A 13,366-nucleotide genomic window follows, 5' to 3' on the forward strand; every position below is an offset into this window, starting at 1 on the left:
CCTTTGTTAAAAGAAATCCCTCCCTCTACCTCTGCTGTAAAAGACTCTCAATGCAGTTTCCACGAAGAAGCTGGTCTCTCTCCCACTGACAGCCCCCTTCTCTACTATGGCAATGTTCCTCTACTGGCTCCCCTTACTTCTCGCCGTCCTTTCCCTCCCTTCCGTGTAATCCTTTTCAAATAAAGTCCGCCCTAACAATTTTGTACAACTGATAATGGACGTGAAAAAGAGGGGGTGGGGTGGGCGGAGGCGCATGGCCAATGCAGATTCACAGCCGACTACTCCTTTCTTGGGGCCTCAAAAGCAAGTGCCCAACATATCACCATGACAGTGCACCCTCATTCACTTGCCATCACCATATGCCTTGTCGGGTCGCAGCACCCCAACAACCCCAACGAGGCATGACAAGCCCAGCCATGCGTGTCACTTGTTGGGACACCGCGCCACGAGGGGCAGAGCGAAACAAGGTCATCAAAGCGAGTGACACAAGATGATCACAAACAGACCTCTGACCCTCACTCAAACTCCTTTTCTCGCTAAGGCGCATTCGGAAGCGTCTAACTTCCTTTGCAAAAGAGAGGAAAAAAAACTGGTTGTTTCCAGAAGTCACTGGGAGATAAGAAGGCCGAGGAACTGGGCGGAGCTTGCTGACCATCAAAATGAACTCAACCCCCACACTAACTCGCGGACCATAGAAACGCTACGCGCCCACCCCCAGCTCCTTTTACAGACATTTCCCCTCTGCCCCGCCTCCTTCACAGCCTCTTCCGGTTCTTCCTCTTGGACCCGCCCACCTCTTCCGGTTCTTCCACTTGAATCCGCCCACACTTCCGGTCCCTCCTCTTGGGCCCGTCCACCTCTTCCGGCCCTTCCTCTTGAATCCGCCCATACTTCCGGTTTCTCCCCTCGGGTCCGCTCACCTCTTGTGGTCTCACCCCAAAGACCCGCCCCTCTTGAGTCTCTCAAAACTTTCTCCCACCGTCCCCATCAGCAGGAAATCCGGGCCGTCCCTCGGGGCGCGGAGAGACGTGCCGCTCCCGGAAATGACGCAAAAGGCCCGCCCCTGAGGAAGTGACGGCGGGAGTGCCCTTGACGCACGGGGAGGGCCCGGCTGTGCGTCCCTCCGCTCGCGCTGCTGGGAGGTAGGCGGCCCGTGGCGGGGTGGCCCGGCTGGTGTCGCGCCTGAGCACGCTGCGGGCACGCCGCTGCGCGGACTGGCGGCCGAGTGGGCAGGGGCCCCGGGTGCGGTGGCGGTGGGGGACCTGACCTTACGGCCAGGTGGGATCCCAGGTGGCGTCTTACACCCTGTTCCCTCCATGCACATGTCCCTACCCAATTAGTTCCCCTCCGCGCTCCCGTTGTTGTGCCTTTTCGTTCCCCCTTGAAACGCTGCGGGTTCCCTTTCCCGGTCTTTAGATGGTCCCGTTACAAATACGTTGTAATAAACAGTCGACAGGATGACTTTGTAAGCAGCCTTGAGTTCCCCTGTTAGCCGTCATTTCATAGTTGGGTTGCTTTGGGCATGCCACTTAACCTCCCCCCGGCCTAGAATTCCTTATTTGTGATGCGGGCAGGATCGCAGCTTGTCCAAGTGGAGGGCGTAAGGTGAGCTAGTGCGGTGTGAGTTAGAAGCTGCGAAGCCTAGGCAAGACCTCTGGCATCTTCTTTGACTGGGGGGGTTCTAATTGCCGATTAATACTGTCTCCTCCCTCCTTCCTATTCTTGTAATTGTGCTTATATCCTCATTTTGCCCCATTGTCAGCCCAGTTTTTCTTCCTGGCTTGCCCCTCCTTGCCTTTGTTTCTCAGCCCTCCCCGCCCTTTCCAGAAACTGCCTGCCTTCTCCTCAGTAGTGTTTCCCTGCAGGACTCTGAGACCCAGTCTTCCCCAACCACTTGCTTTTTGTGTCGAGGACTGTCCCAGCTCTCCCATCCTCTTCCTCTCACAGATGGCACAGCGACTTCTCTTGAGGAGGTTCCTGGCCTCCGTCATCCCCAGGAAGCCCCCTCAGGGTCGGTGGGCACCTCTCACCTCCAGGGCCCTCCAGATCGCACAGGGCCCTCCTGGTGGCCTGGCAGCAGCAGCATCACGCAGCCCTGTCCGGACGATCCACGCCTCCAGAGCCTGCGCCACCACTTTTAATGTCCAGGATGGGCCTGATTTCCAAGACCGAGTCGTCAACAGTGAAACCCCCGTGGTGGTGGATTTCCACGCACAGTGAGTCTGGGGGGCGGTGCGTGGAAGACCGGTCTCTCACTTGGTCAGAGGTTTCCTGGACACCCGGTGTCCTAGGACCAGCCTTGACCTTCTGGAAAGACATTGTCCTGTTCTCGGGGAACATGCAGGCCGGTAGGAAGCAGGCCGTCTGGGTGGCCCCTAATCAGGGTAGCCCCATTTACCAGTGAGCAAAGCGTGATGTCCCATTCTGATCCGTAGGGCTCTTTCGGGGGATCGTTTTTTGGGTGTAGATTGCCAAGCCTTGCTTTCTACTCCGTCTTAGTCTGGAAGATCCTCTGAAACCTGTCCTGCAGCCTGCCAGCCTCTGCTGGCCAGTGGGAGGTGGCTGTGTATGGGCTGCAGTGGCCAGTTCTTCCAGCTGGAAGATGAGAAGTCTGCCCCCAGGGAGCCAACTGGTAAAAACCGTGAGGTTCATGGTTGGATGTTCCTGCTGGGACAGACTGATATTTTGCGTGTCACTGTCCCAATGGCTTAGAGGCCTCTTCAGCCCTGCCCAAAACCGGCAAGAGAGGACTAGGGCAGTGTCTGGCCTAGAGGTGCATAGGCCAGTTCCTGGCCCTTTAAATAAGTTGTTTCATTGTAACATCTTGTCGACAAAACTGCCACAAAGTTATCCTGACACCACAGGAGTGTCCTAGCTCAGGGTTGGGCAGGTGTTTCTAGTCAATGCTACATTTATATGTTTTCAAAACTGAGCTCACTGGCATCAAGTCAGTTCTGACTCATAGCGACCCCATAGGACAGAGTAGGGTTGCCCATGTGAGTTTGTGAGACTGTTCACTCTGGACAGAATTAGAAAGCCTTGTCTTTCTTCCTCGGTGCAGCTGGTGGTTTCAAACTGCTAACCTGGCAGCAGTCCAACACGTAACCACTACCACCAGGGCTCCTTTGTTCATGTGTTTTATGGGTATTGAAATGCCTGTGGAGGCAGTGGTTGAGTTGTCTGTCAAGGTCAGCAGTTCAAACCCAGCCCGGGAGGGAGAGATGACTCTGTTGCCTTCAAGAAGGTGGCCTTTGGAAACCCTATGGGGCTCTCCTGCAGAGTCGCTGAATCTGAGTCAACTGGACAGCAGCAGGTTGAACACCTGTGACCTGAGGATTTATAGACCGGCCTTCATCTAGAGACCTCCAAGGCCCGGCTGGAGAAATGAACCTGCCTCAGACACAGGCAGATCTGGGCTCATCCTGGGCAGCTTCTCTGCCTCCCCCACTGCCTTGGGCAGGCCAGTTGGCCTTGAACCTCCCCCCTTCCCCCTGGAATGGCAGGCAAGGTCTTGCAGGCGGGATTTTTCAGTGATGAGTGGTTAGTTGTTGACAGTGCTCAGGGTCCTTGGGGTATGGCAGGCTTCCCACATGAGGGCTCTCACAAGTGTGGGTTGGCTCGTCTGGGACCGGGCACTATCTTTGGTGCCACGGGCGGACAGATGACAATGGAGTGCCTCTCCTGAGGAGCTTCCCACCAGGGGCAGCTGGACAGGTCCTGGGGTCTGAATTCAGGATGTGGGGTCTGAATGGCCCAAGGGCTGAAGGGACCGACTTTGAATACAACCTCGGGTCACAATCCCAGCCAGGCTGCTCACCAGCTCTGACCTTGGACCTGTTTTGAAACTTGTGTGGACTTGGGCTTTGCAGAGTAGCCTTTCTCTTCCACGCAGGCTCGAGGGCTGACACAGTATTGGATGGTTCCACTTAGAGGAGAAAGCTGGGAGAGGCAGAAGGAGCCCTGGTAGCATAATGGGGGTGCTAACCACAGGTCAGCAGTTCGAAACCACCAGCTGGCTCGTGAGTGAAAAGTGAGGCTTTCTACTCCTCTAAAGGATGGACAGCCCCAGAAACCCACAGAGACAGTTCTGCTCTGTCCTGTAGGGTCACTGTGAGTAGGAATGGACTCGCCAGTGGTGAGCGAGCAGGCAGGTGTTTACAGACCTGGTGGGGGGGGGGTGATGGGAGCTACTGGGGTGTTGGGGGAGGACCCATAAGGGAACTTGCTGCTGAGGAGCCGCTGAGCTGCTGCTCAGGGTGTTGGAAAAGGCCGGGGGGTGGTGTTGGGGGGAGGGTGCTGATTGCAATGAGCGCGGTTGGTGGCTGAATGGCACACATGAAGAATTCCGAAACACCAAGTGGTTTGATCTTGTTGGCACCCCCGAGTCCCAGTCACTTCTGAAGACAGAGCAGAACTGCCTCTGTGGGTTCCCCAGGCCACAGTCTGCACGGGAGGGAACACTTGGACATGGGGAGTCTTCTCAGGTGGTGCTGGTGGGAGTGGCTCTTCACCGTTTCGCCACCCGTGCTCCATAAGGTTTTGTTGCCACCATAGTTGTCGCAGTCGGGGCTGAGGCTCTGCTGGGAAGGCCGAACATTCTAGCCACTCCTGGGCCTAGGGCCCCTTCCCCTGTCCCCAGTCCTAGTGGCACCTGAAATAACAGTGTATGAAGCACAGAGGCTTGAGTTGCCTTAGCCCATGCTGCATGGCACCCCTTCCCATGAGCACACGTGGCCCGGACAGGCAGCTGGCTGGAGAAGAGCCTCACCTTGAACTCTGCCCTTTCCTGTCAGATCCCGTGCTTCTCGGTCCCTGGCACAAGCAGTTGGTTGGTAGGCCCTGCAGGTCAGTGTTTCAACACTGGACTGAGAAAAAGAGGCAGCTGAGTTGGGGAAGGGCAGAGGGGCAGCAGATGGGGGTGGGGTGCTCGAGGCAGACACGCTCTCCCCTCCCCCCCAGGTGGTGTGGCCCCTGCAAGATCCTGGGCCCGAGGCTGGAGAAGGCGGTGGCAAAGCAGCATGGGAAGGTCCTGATGGCCAAGGTGGACATCGATGACCACACAGACCTTGCCATTGAATATGAGGTATGAATGGGGTCGCCACGGAGCAGTCAGGAGGAAGGGCATCTTGGGACTACAGGCCAGCTGGAGTGGGGGTCCTGTCCCTCTTCCCCACATGCTATAGGGAACAGAAGAGACACTGGTCAATCAGGCTGTCAGTCAGAGTGCAGAGGCTTGACTGTACAGAGCAGACTTCATGAGCAGGGAGGTCCCTTCCCCCAGGAAATGAGCCTGTCCCTCAACCATGTCGTTAGGCTCCTGTGCGTTTGGACTGCCAGGGCTGTCGCCAAAGGGGAAGGTCAGAACAACTGCCTGTCACTTGGGCGGTGGCTCGGATTGGCTACTTCTGACTCGAGTCTGCGTCGTGTGGGCCACTGGGACGTATCCCACCATTCAGCCAGTCCCAGGGTTGCCTGTCTACGGCGAAGCTCTGTTTTCGTGAACGGTTAGGTTAAAGGGCTGGGCTGGGCTACTCTTTAACGTGTGTGGCCCATGGCAGCAGTCCCCCGAGTCTTGGGACCCTGGGACCCACCTTACTTCCATGGTCCTGACTGAATACAGTGGGCTCTCAACAGGTAGACAGTGGGTCTCGTTGTTGGGTGCGGTGGAGTGGGTGCAAAGGCCCTCCAAGTAGAGCAGAAAGTCCGGGCCGGTGGTCTGCAGGCGGCTTGGAGCAGGCATGTAGCCAGCACTTGCTGGGAGTCCCCTTGATGCATGACCCCAGGCTTACCAGAAACCCCCGCCCCGCTCCAGTGGGCAGTGTGGAGAGATCCGTGGTGGTTCTGAGACTCAGTCCCCCGCTCACCCTTGCACAACAGTTGGTGGGTTTGACCCCTTGGCCCTCTTATTGGCATTGCAGCGCTTTACCCAGGCTCCTCTGGGCCATGTGGTGAGCAAAGCAGACGGCCCTGCCCCCTGGGGCCTGCACGCCAGGGTTAAGTGAGACAGGGCCCCTTTCTCCCTCGGAGACCAGAGGATAGATGGTGTGGGCACCGAGGGAGAAAGGGGAGGTGCTCTGCCCCGTCAAGGTGAAGGTTGCTGCTGCTGCTGTTAGGTACCATTGATTCAGTACTGACTCACAGCGACCTTATTCACAGTGCAGTGAAGTGTCAACCCCGGCCCGGCACTGTCCCCGCACTTGGTCTTATGCTCGAGTCCTGTGCTGCAGCTGCTGTGTCAGTCCATCTCCCGGAGGGCCTTCCCTTCGCTGCCCCTCCACGTCACCAGGCAGAATGTCCTCCAGGCACTGCTCTTTGCTGACAGCGTGTCCCAAGTGAGTGAGACAGAGACTGCCCTATGGGGTTGAATCACCTCAATGGCAGGGAGCTTGTGTCTCTCCGCAGCCCCGGGACCAGAGATGCTCTGAGAGTTAAGGGGTGTGGGCAAACCCTCAACACCGTTGTGGACTAACGGAGAGAGGGTAGGGCCTGACTTTGGGCCGCTGGCCCCCATTTGTGCCCTGAAGAGGCTTCGGAGAGCACCCCTTTGGGGCAGCATGGAGGCAGGGACTTTCTTTGTAAGAAAGCGTTTCTCAACCTGTGGCTTGAGAGCCCTTTAGGAGTCAAATGACCCTTTCACAGGGGTCGCTTAAGACCATCAGAAAACACAGATATTTCACAATATGTAATTACGTATTTTGTGATTAATCATTATGTTTTATTTATGTTCAACTTGTAACAATGAAAATACGTCCCGCATTTCAGATATTTACATGACAATTCATTACAGCAGCAAAATTAGTTGTGAGGTAGCAACGAAAATAATGTTATGGTTGGGGGTCACCACCACATGAACAGCTCTATGAGAGGGTCGCGGCCTGAGGAAGGCTGGGAACCACTGCTGTAAGGGCAGGGCTGGCTGGGAAGCTGGGCGCCTGGAATCTGAAGGTGGGAGGGCAGGAAGGCGTGAGGGAGCCAGTTGAAGAGAGTTGAGGTGCAAAGGCCCGGCGGATCGCGAGTTCCCTGGCCCGGGTGCAGAGCGCTCTGGAGGCAGGGTAGGGCTTGGGAGACCCTGTGGGAGATCTCGTGGTCTTGGAGGCCCTTGCAGTTAGAGGGGGAAAAGCTGGCTGCAGCGGGCCGCCCCAGAGAAGGACCAACAAATGCAGGCAGAGGCCCCGGAAAAGCAGCCTTGGCCGCAGGGCCAGGCTGGCCTCATGGGCACGACTGATCACTGTTTTTACAACTCAGTCAGAAGCCATACTTAAAACTCAGAGGATCTCGTCCCAAGTCCAGACGTCTGGTCTCAAACATCTGGTTCTGGCCACGTGAGTCTTCACTGGTGGGCACTGACAGCTGAGCTCCCGCTCACCAGGGACCCTGGTGGCCCTCAGGGTGGACGGACAGCACAAGCCAATCACCAGGGCCTGAAAGAGATGGGCACAAGCAGTCTCCAGGACATGCCCTCCAAGGTTCCCGAGGCCCATGCAGAGGGGAGTCCCTGGCTTTCAGAACCAGCTGGCTCCAGAGGCTTAGGTAGTGTCTGCAGGGGTCCTTTCTGCTTGCCGTCTCTTCTTTTGGCCAGTGTAGTCTCGGGGGTCTCCCGACTGGAGGTAGCCCTGATTCGAGTCGGCTGAGCTGGCCTCCCCAAGAGGGCTCTTGTTCCTTCTCTGGGCTTGGAGTCCAGGCTCGGAAGACCAGCACACAATGGAGGCCTGGCCGCCACCCAATTCCCCCAGCAGGCATCAGGGTGGGAAGGAGGCAGGGATGCCACCACCCAAAGGACAGGCAGCGTCTCAGACCTCCCAGCTCCAGGAATGCTTCAGGCAAGCAGAGCCATTAGGCAGCCAGTGCTGGGAACCCTGTCTGCCCAGGGGGCATACTGAGGCCTCCTGGGCCAGTGAGTGACTGCTTTTCAAAGCTCTCCCTGACCGACCCTTTGGGAAAGGGCGGACTTGGTCAACCCTTTGCAGGTCCCATGCCAACCTGAGGGTCTGCAGGTGGTGTGAGCCAAGGGCTGGGCAATGGGGCCTCCATGGCATGACTGGCTACGGGCCGGGAGTGGTGAGGACAGGCAGGGATGCAGCACCAGCCCATACCCTGCCCTTCTCCTTCCTTCCCACCTGCTCCCCTGACAATGTTTCCTCCAGGACCTGAGTGCGGCCCTCGTCAGTCTCCGAATGGTGGGGGTCTTGGTAAAGGAATGGCTTTAACTTACACTCCCCCCAAACCCTCCTGTCTCCCACACCACACACTAGGTCTCGAGCCTCTGCCTACCCTCAGATTCTCCCGTCCCCATCCCCACTCCCTACCCCCCCCCCACCATCCCCATTTCTCCCTACCTCTCCCCAGGAGGGGCGAGAAGTCCCCTGGACGGAGGCAGGTGTGTCCAACCTGTTAATCGTTTCTTGGAAGGGGCGGATCCTGCTCCTTCCTCCTGCTCCATCCGCCTGAAGGCTCAGCCTTCCCCAGCCGCTCTTGGGTATCAAAGTGAGTACACCATGAAAAGTCGCCATTCTCAGGAAGTCTTCAGTCACCAACATAGCTCCCTGCAGGGACGGCAGCCCCCACTTCACCGCGCCCCTCACCACCTGGTGGTGGAGCCGGCACTCGGCCTTGGTCCTCTGACTGAGTGAGAAGTATTTGGGGCGATGCCAACCCCCTCAGCTCCGTGAGCAGTAGCCACGACAGCGTCTTTTCTTACTTCCTGCCCCACTGCTTGTATTTAAGGGAACCTTGAATCACATGAAGGCAGCTTCAGAGCCTTTATTAGATCATCAGCCACTGGTTTTCATCCACGTTGATTCATTGTAGGATTTTGAAAGTGGTGACAGGCATGTCACCGTGTACAGCGGTTCTTTGGGAATCTCCATCCTCGTTGCGTTTCCTGGACAACCGCACACGGATGTGGTCTGGGACGCTCCTGATCCCGTTGGCGCAGCCAGCTGGCTTTGTGGAGACGGCTGGTGTGAATTCTACATCTGGTGTCCCTGTCTCCTTCGCGACAAACTTCCGAATCTCATGAGTGCCCACCAACGTGCATGTGGATGGTGTCCTCTCTGGTCACGACTGCGTTGGTGACCCAGTAGCCCTTCTCACCCACCCTTCTTTGCGGGCGCTGTAGTGGCGGAACCAGGCTGGAGAAATGACGGCATCTTTTCCTCGGCTTTGGTTCTGCGCTCAGCTGAGGTGCCCCACCTACCCACCTAGCCCCTGGGGTCCCTTACAGCAGGGGGAATGGGACCAGATGAGTGACTGGTGGGGACACCAGGGCACTGAGTGGGCAGCAGGGATTAGATGAAGCCACACACCTTCCGAAATCTCCAATTCTCAGCTCTTCACAGCAAGGACCATTCGACCCCCCTCCTCTTCCCTGCATGGCAGGCCCACCAGGAGGGACCTCCCAGCACCCAGAGAGAAGCCGGGTACTTGCTGCACCTAGCTCAGGCGGTTTGCATGCCTGCTGTAAACCTAGACATCCAGTGTCCCTGTAAGAGTCATCTCCAGGCCTCGGGTGTCTTGACTTGCACATGCCTGCTGTCTACCTGCCCGAATCCGTATGGCAGCGTGGACAGGACAGGCACAGCAGCATGGATACACATGCGTTCGCATTTGTGAAGAAGACGCCCCTGTTGGGCTGTGTCAGGGCCTCCACCTGCTGGAGACCCCCGCACACAGAGAAGGGGTGGAGGACTTCTCACAGTGAAGGGAAGCAGCAGGGCAGGACAGGGACCCCAGATGCACGTGGGTTGGGAGCCTTGTGCCTCCCATGAGAACTGCCAGCCTTGAGGCACCCAGCTGCCTTCACTGGCCACTAGAGGGCGGAGGAGGCTAGAACACCGAAGGCCGGGCGCCACAGGACAGGCGAAGATACTTTCTGGGCTCTTGGTCCTTTGCAGCTCTCCCTCCCCTTGCCAGAGCCCAGGACAGACAGGAGCACAGGGTGGCAAGCAGTGACGTGTGTGTGTCCTGGTCAGAGAAGTGTGTCTGCTGTCACCAGGACAGGCCCACAGGGGCCTGGCCGTCTCCCCCTGTGTCAGTGGTGGCCTGGCCCTGCCTGCACAAATTCAAGCTGCACCCTGTGAACATTCTCACTCTTCACGGAGCTGTGGGGGGGCAATGGGAGCCGGTGTGACCGTGGGAGTCCTGTCATGGTCTTGTAGTTCACTTGGGGGCAGGCGGAAAGAATCTGCAATCTATCTTGTTCATGGGCATTTTCAAGGATCCGTGAGTGCCTGGGGATGGGAGGGGACAGTGTGGCCCGGGGCTCATGGAGTCTCCTGAGAGGAGGTCAGGGAGGCAGCCTTTCCCACACCTCCCCACAGTACCCTGAGCAGCTCTCATGAGGCACCTAGGTGGGTTCTCACTGTGCCCTGCGTGACACTGCACATGGACCCTTATGTCCAGACATGGGCCAGCTGCTCTGGGGAGTCAGTATGGGACAGCTTGTCCAGTGGCCCACCAGTGTATCAAATGGAGCTCCCCTCCCCTCTCGGGCTCTGCCCGCCCATGGCCTGGCCATGAGCAGGCGACGTAACAATGAGCCCACCTGCTCTGCTGTCACTTCCAGCAGCATGAGGGTCATGAACAGTGTTGCCAGTGGAGCATCCTGGGCCAGCCATTGCCACTGGGTGAGGTGGGACCTGGCTGGAGTCTCAGTGGCCCAAGGCAGGTGACATCTTGCTGAACCCGCCTCGTCCGCAGTAGAGGCTGATGGCTCCCTGACAAGAATAGGACTGTCAGGGCTGGTCTCTCCCAAGTCAATGCCACGCCTTTCTCTAAAGCTTGCTAAGCCATTTGCAGCGTACAGAGGGCAGACGACGTTGGGTCTGCTGTGTGGAAAGTGGCAGGAGCAGAGCGATGGCTTGCTGGTAGGGCTGGGTTTGACCCCTGCCGCCTGAACACGGGACCAGTGAGCTGCTAGAAGCCCTAGTGATGGGACCCGGGCAGAGCTTGCCTGTGGGTGACTCCGCCTCTCCTATCCTGGCCCCTCCCCCCAGGTGTCTGCTGTACCCACAGTACTGGCCATCAAGAACGGTGACGTGGTGGACAAGTTCGTGGGCATCAAGGATGAGGACCAGCTGGAGGCCTTCCTGAAGAAACTGATTGGCTGACACACTAGGAGGTGTCCGACAGTCCAGGGAGGGCCGGGCCCCTATTGCCAGCTCCCCCTGGCTGGCCCTTGGGGCCTGTGTCTAGGAGACATGCAAGTCCATCAAGCTGCCCAGCCGGGGGTATCCACTCAGGGGAGTGCTGATCCTGCTGTGGACCCTAGCCAGCTATCTTCCTGGCCACCGCCCTCCAGGGCTAACCAGTTCTCCCCGGAGGCAGTGGGCCAGCCTGGGACCCTTGGGCCAGAACCCCTGGTCCTCGTCTCCTTAGCCTTTTCTGATCAGAAGCCAGCCCTCCTCTGCCCTTGTCTCTCCTGCTGCTCCTTTGTGGCGAAAAACAAACCAAATGCAACAGTGAGAGGAATAGGTCATTCTCCCATCTTTTGTAGGTCTGTCCTAAAGAACCTTAGGGTCCTTCCTGTGAAGACAGGCTCTGGTCCCCACTCTGACTTTACCCAGTTAGCAAACACCCCCTCCCAGGCCCAGGGGCGGAGAGCAAGCCCTGGCAGGGCAGGAACCTCTGCAAGGTCCCAGCACCCCCTGCCCTCCGCTTCTCTGAGCAGGTGGCTCAACTGTGAACCAATCAGACCAATAAAAGGAGGGTTTGCACTGCCCACAGCTTCCTGTCAGTCTGGACTCCCGGGACCCTCCCTCTGCTTAGCAAAGCTGCTGCCCTGGCTTCCTGGCTGTAGCCACCAGTCTCCCCGTTGCCAGCCCCTCCTTCCTCCCTCACAGGGCACAAGGATGGTGTGCCTGCTCCTAAGATAGGGTTTTGGCAGACAGACCTCTCCCTTCTCACTGAGCCTCCGCTGTACCTCAAGACAGCTAACTGGGCCCCTCGCCCTGGTTCCCTGGCCCTCAAGAAGCCTGGCCGCCCCTCCTGTGGCCTCACTGGGGTTCCTAACCCTTGACAGCCAGCCTAGCTGGCCTCACCCCTGGTCCCCTCCTCCCACTGACAGCGGTGGTTCCCACACCTATCCTTGACCCGTCTGTGCCATCCCCGCCCTGCCGGTCGGTCCATGTGCATATCCATGGCTGACTGCAGCTGTGCCTGATGGCTGGCGGTAGGGGAGGGGCTCTAGTCAGCTGTGTGGAGACAGATAGCCCTGTGCAGCACTTCCAGGGGCCAGGCTGGTGCTCCTCCCTGTGCCCCCAGAAGCTCTCGGCTGCCTGCCCATGACTCATGCTGTGTGCGACCTTATCCTGCAGGGGCCGGGCCTGCTGGGTGTACAGAGGTTAAATAACTGTCCCACAGGCATGCCGAGCCAGGCCCCGATGCCCCAGCCCCCCTCCCCTTCAGCGCCTTAAAAGGTGTGCTGAGCCCTTTCTGCACATGATCTCATCCGATTCCTCTCCTGTGAGGCAAGGGGTGTTTTCACATCTTGAGTGCAGAGACCTGGCTGGCTGGAGGTTAGAGCTGAGGAGTGACAATGGCAGGTGTGAGTCCAGGTGGGCGTCAGGCCTCTGCCCTGGGTGAGTGTGGGGAAGGCTGGGACCCAGCCCCTGCTCCTTCACCTTAAAAGGTGTACAGTGGCCCTGAGTCACCGGCTGAGAGCCCGGCCTCACCCTGTGCACCCATGTGACTAACTTGGCCCTGAGCTCAGCAGAGCTGGTGTTCTGCGGCCGCTGGGGGCATGCACACTGCTGAGGGCCTCCAGCAGCCTAGTGGAGCTACCGCCGGGCCGGCCGCTGGAGGTGGTTCCATGCACGCATGTGTCCTGGCTCCCTTGTTCAGTGGGCAGGCTTGCGCAAGCTCCAGGGGATGGAAACAGGCTTACTGCTTCGTCCTGGCCTGTCCCCCTCACCAGGGCCCTGCCAGGCCAGTCGTGCCCAGCTTCCCCGGGTGTCGGCAGTGGAATTGCTGAGACTCCGCCCCCAGAAGGCTCGCCGGCAGTGTCACGGGGTTCAAAGACACATCCTGGTGAGACGGTCCCCCAGCCCAGGAGAGGGTCTTTCCTGAGCAGCTGTCTCTGCATGCAGACACCTCGGCTCTCATCCAGTCCCCTGTGCAAGCAGCTCCCCAAAGTCCATTTTCCAGGAATGTTTTCTTGTGATTTTCAGTTTTCTTTCCAATGAAATCTAGTGTTGGTGAGTGTGTGCCGAGTGCCTCCTCTGCCTGACGCGATTTTACAGTTTGGCCCTTCATCCACATACCACACGAGTCAAAGCTCACTCTTAGCAGGAAGAGCTGTGCAGTCTTTACCATCATCAATTTTAGAGCATCTCTCTTGTCCTTGTTATTCGTGTAGTCTTTTTTTCCT

General features: G+C 58.1%; 1 protein-coding gene across 3 annotated transcripts; it reads left to right on the forward strand.

The window, feature by feature from the left end:
• The first annotated feature begins 928 nt into the window (after positions 1–928).
• On the forward strand, positions 929–11,734 carry TXN2 (thioredoxin 2). 3 transcript variants are annotated; one of them, XM_075550989.1, is made up of 4 exons: positions 929–1,142; positions 1,948–2,216; positions 4,960–5,083; positions 10,995–11,734. In XM_075550989.1, exons 2-4 carry the CDS (start codon positions 1,948–1,950, stop codon positions 11,106–11,108), a joined length of 507 nt encoding a protein of 168 aa, XP_075407104.1. In that variant the 5' UTR covers positions 929–1,142; the 3' UTR covers positions 11,109–11,734. The 3 variants fall into 3 exon arrangements, with proteins under 3 accessions (XP_075407104.1, XP_075407105.1, XP_075407106.1); XM_075550990.1 differs by having other exon boundaries at positions 1,138–1,278; XM_075550991.1 differs by lacking the exon at positions 929–1,142 and adding an exon at positions 1,153–1,290.
• Positions 11,735–13,366: the final 1,632 nt, after the last annotated feature.

This window comes from Tenrec ecaudatus, chromosome 6 (assembly GCF_050624435.1).
Source record: "Tenrec ecaudatus isolate mTenEca1 chromosome 6, mTenEca1.hap1, whole genome shotgun sequence".
Lineage (NCBI taxonomy): Eukaryota > Metazoa > Chordata > Mammalia > Afrosoricida > Tenrecidae > Tenrec > Tenrec ecaudatus.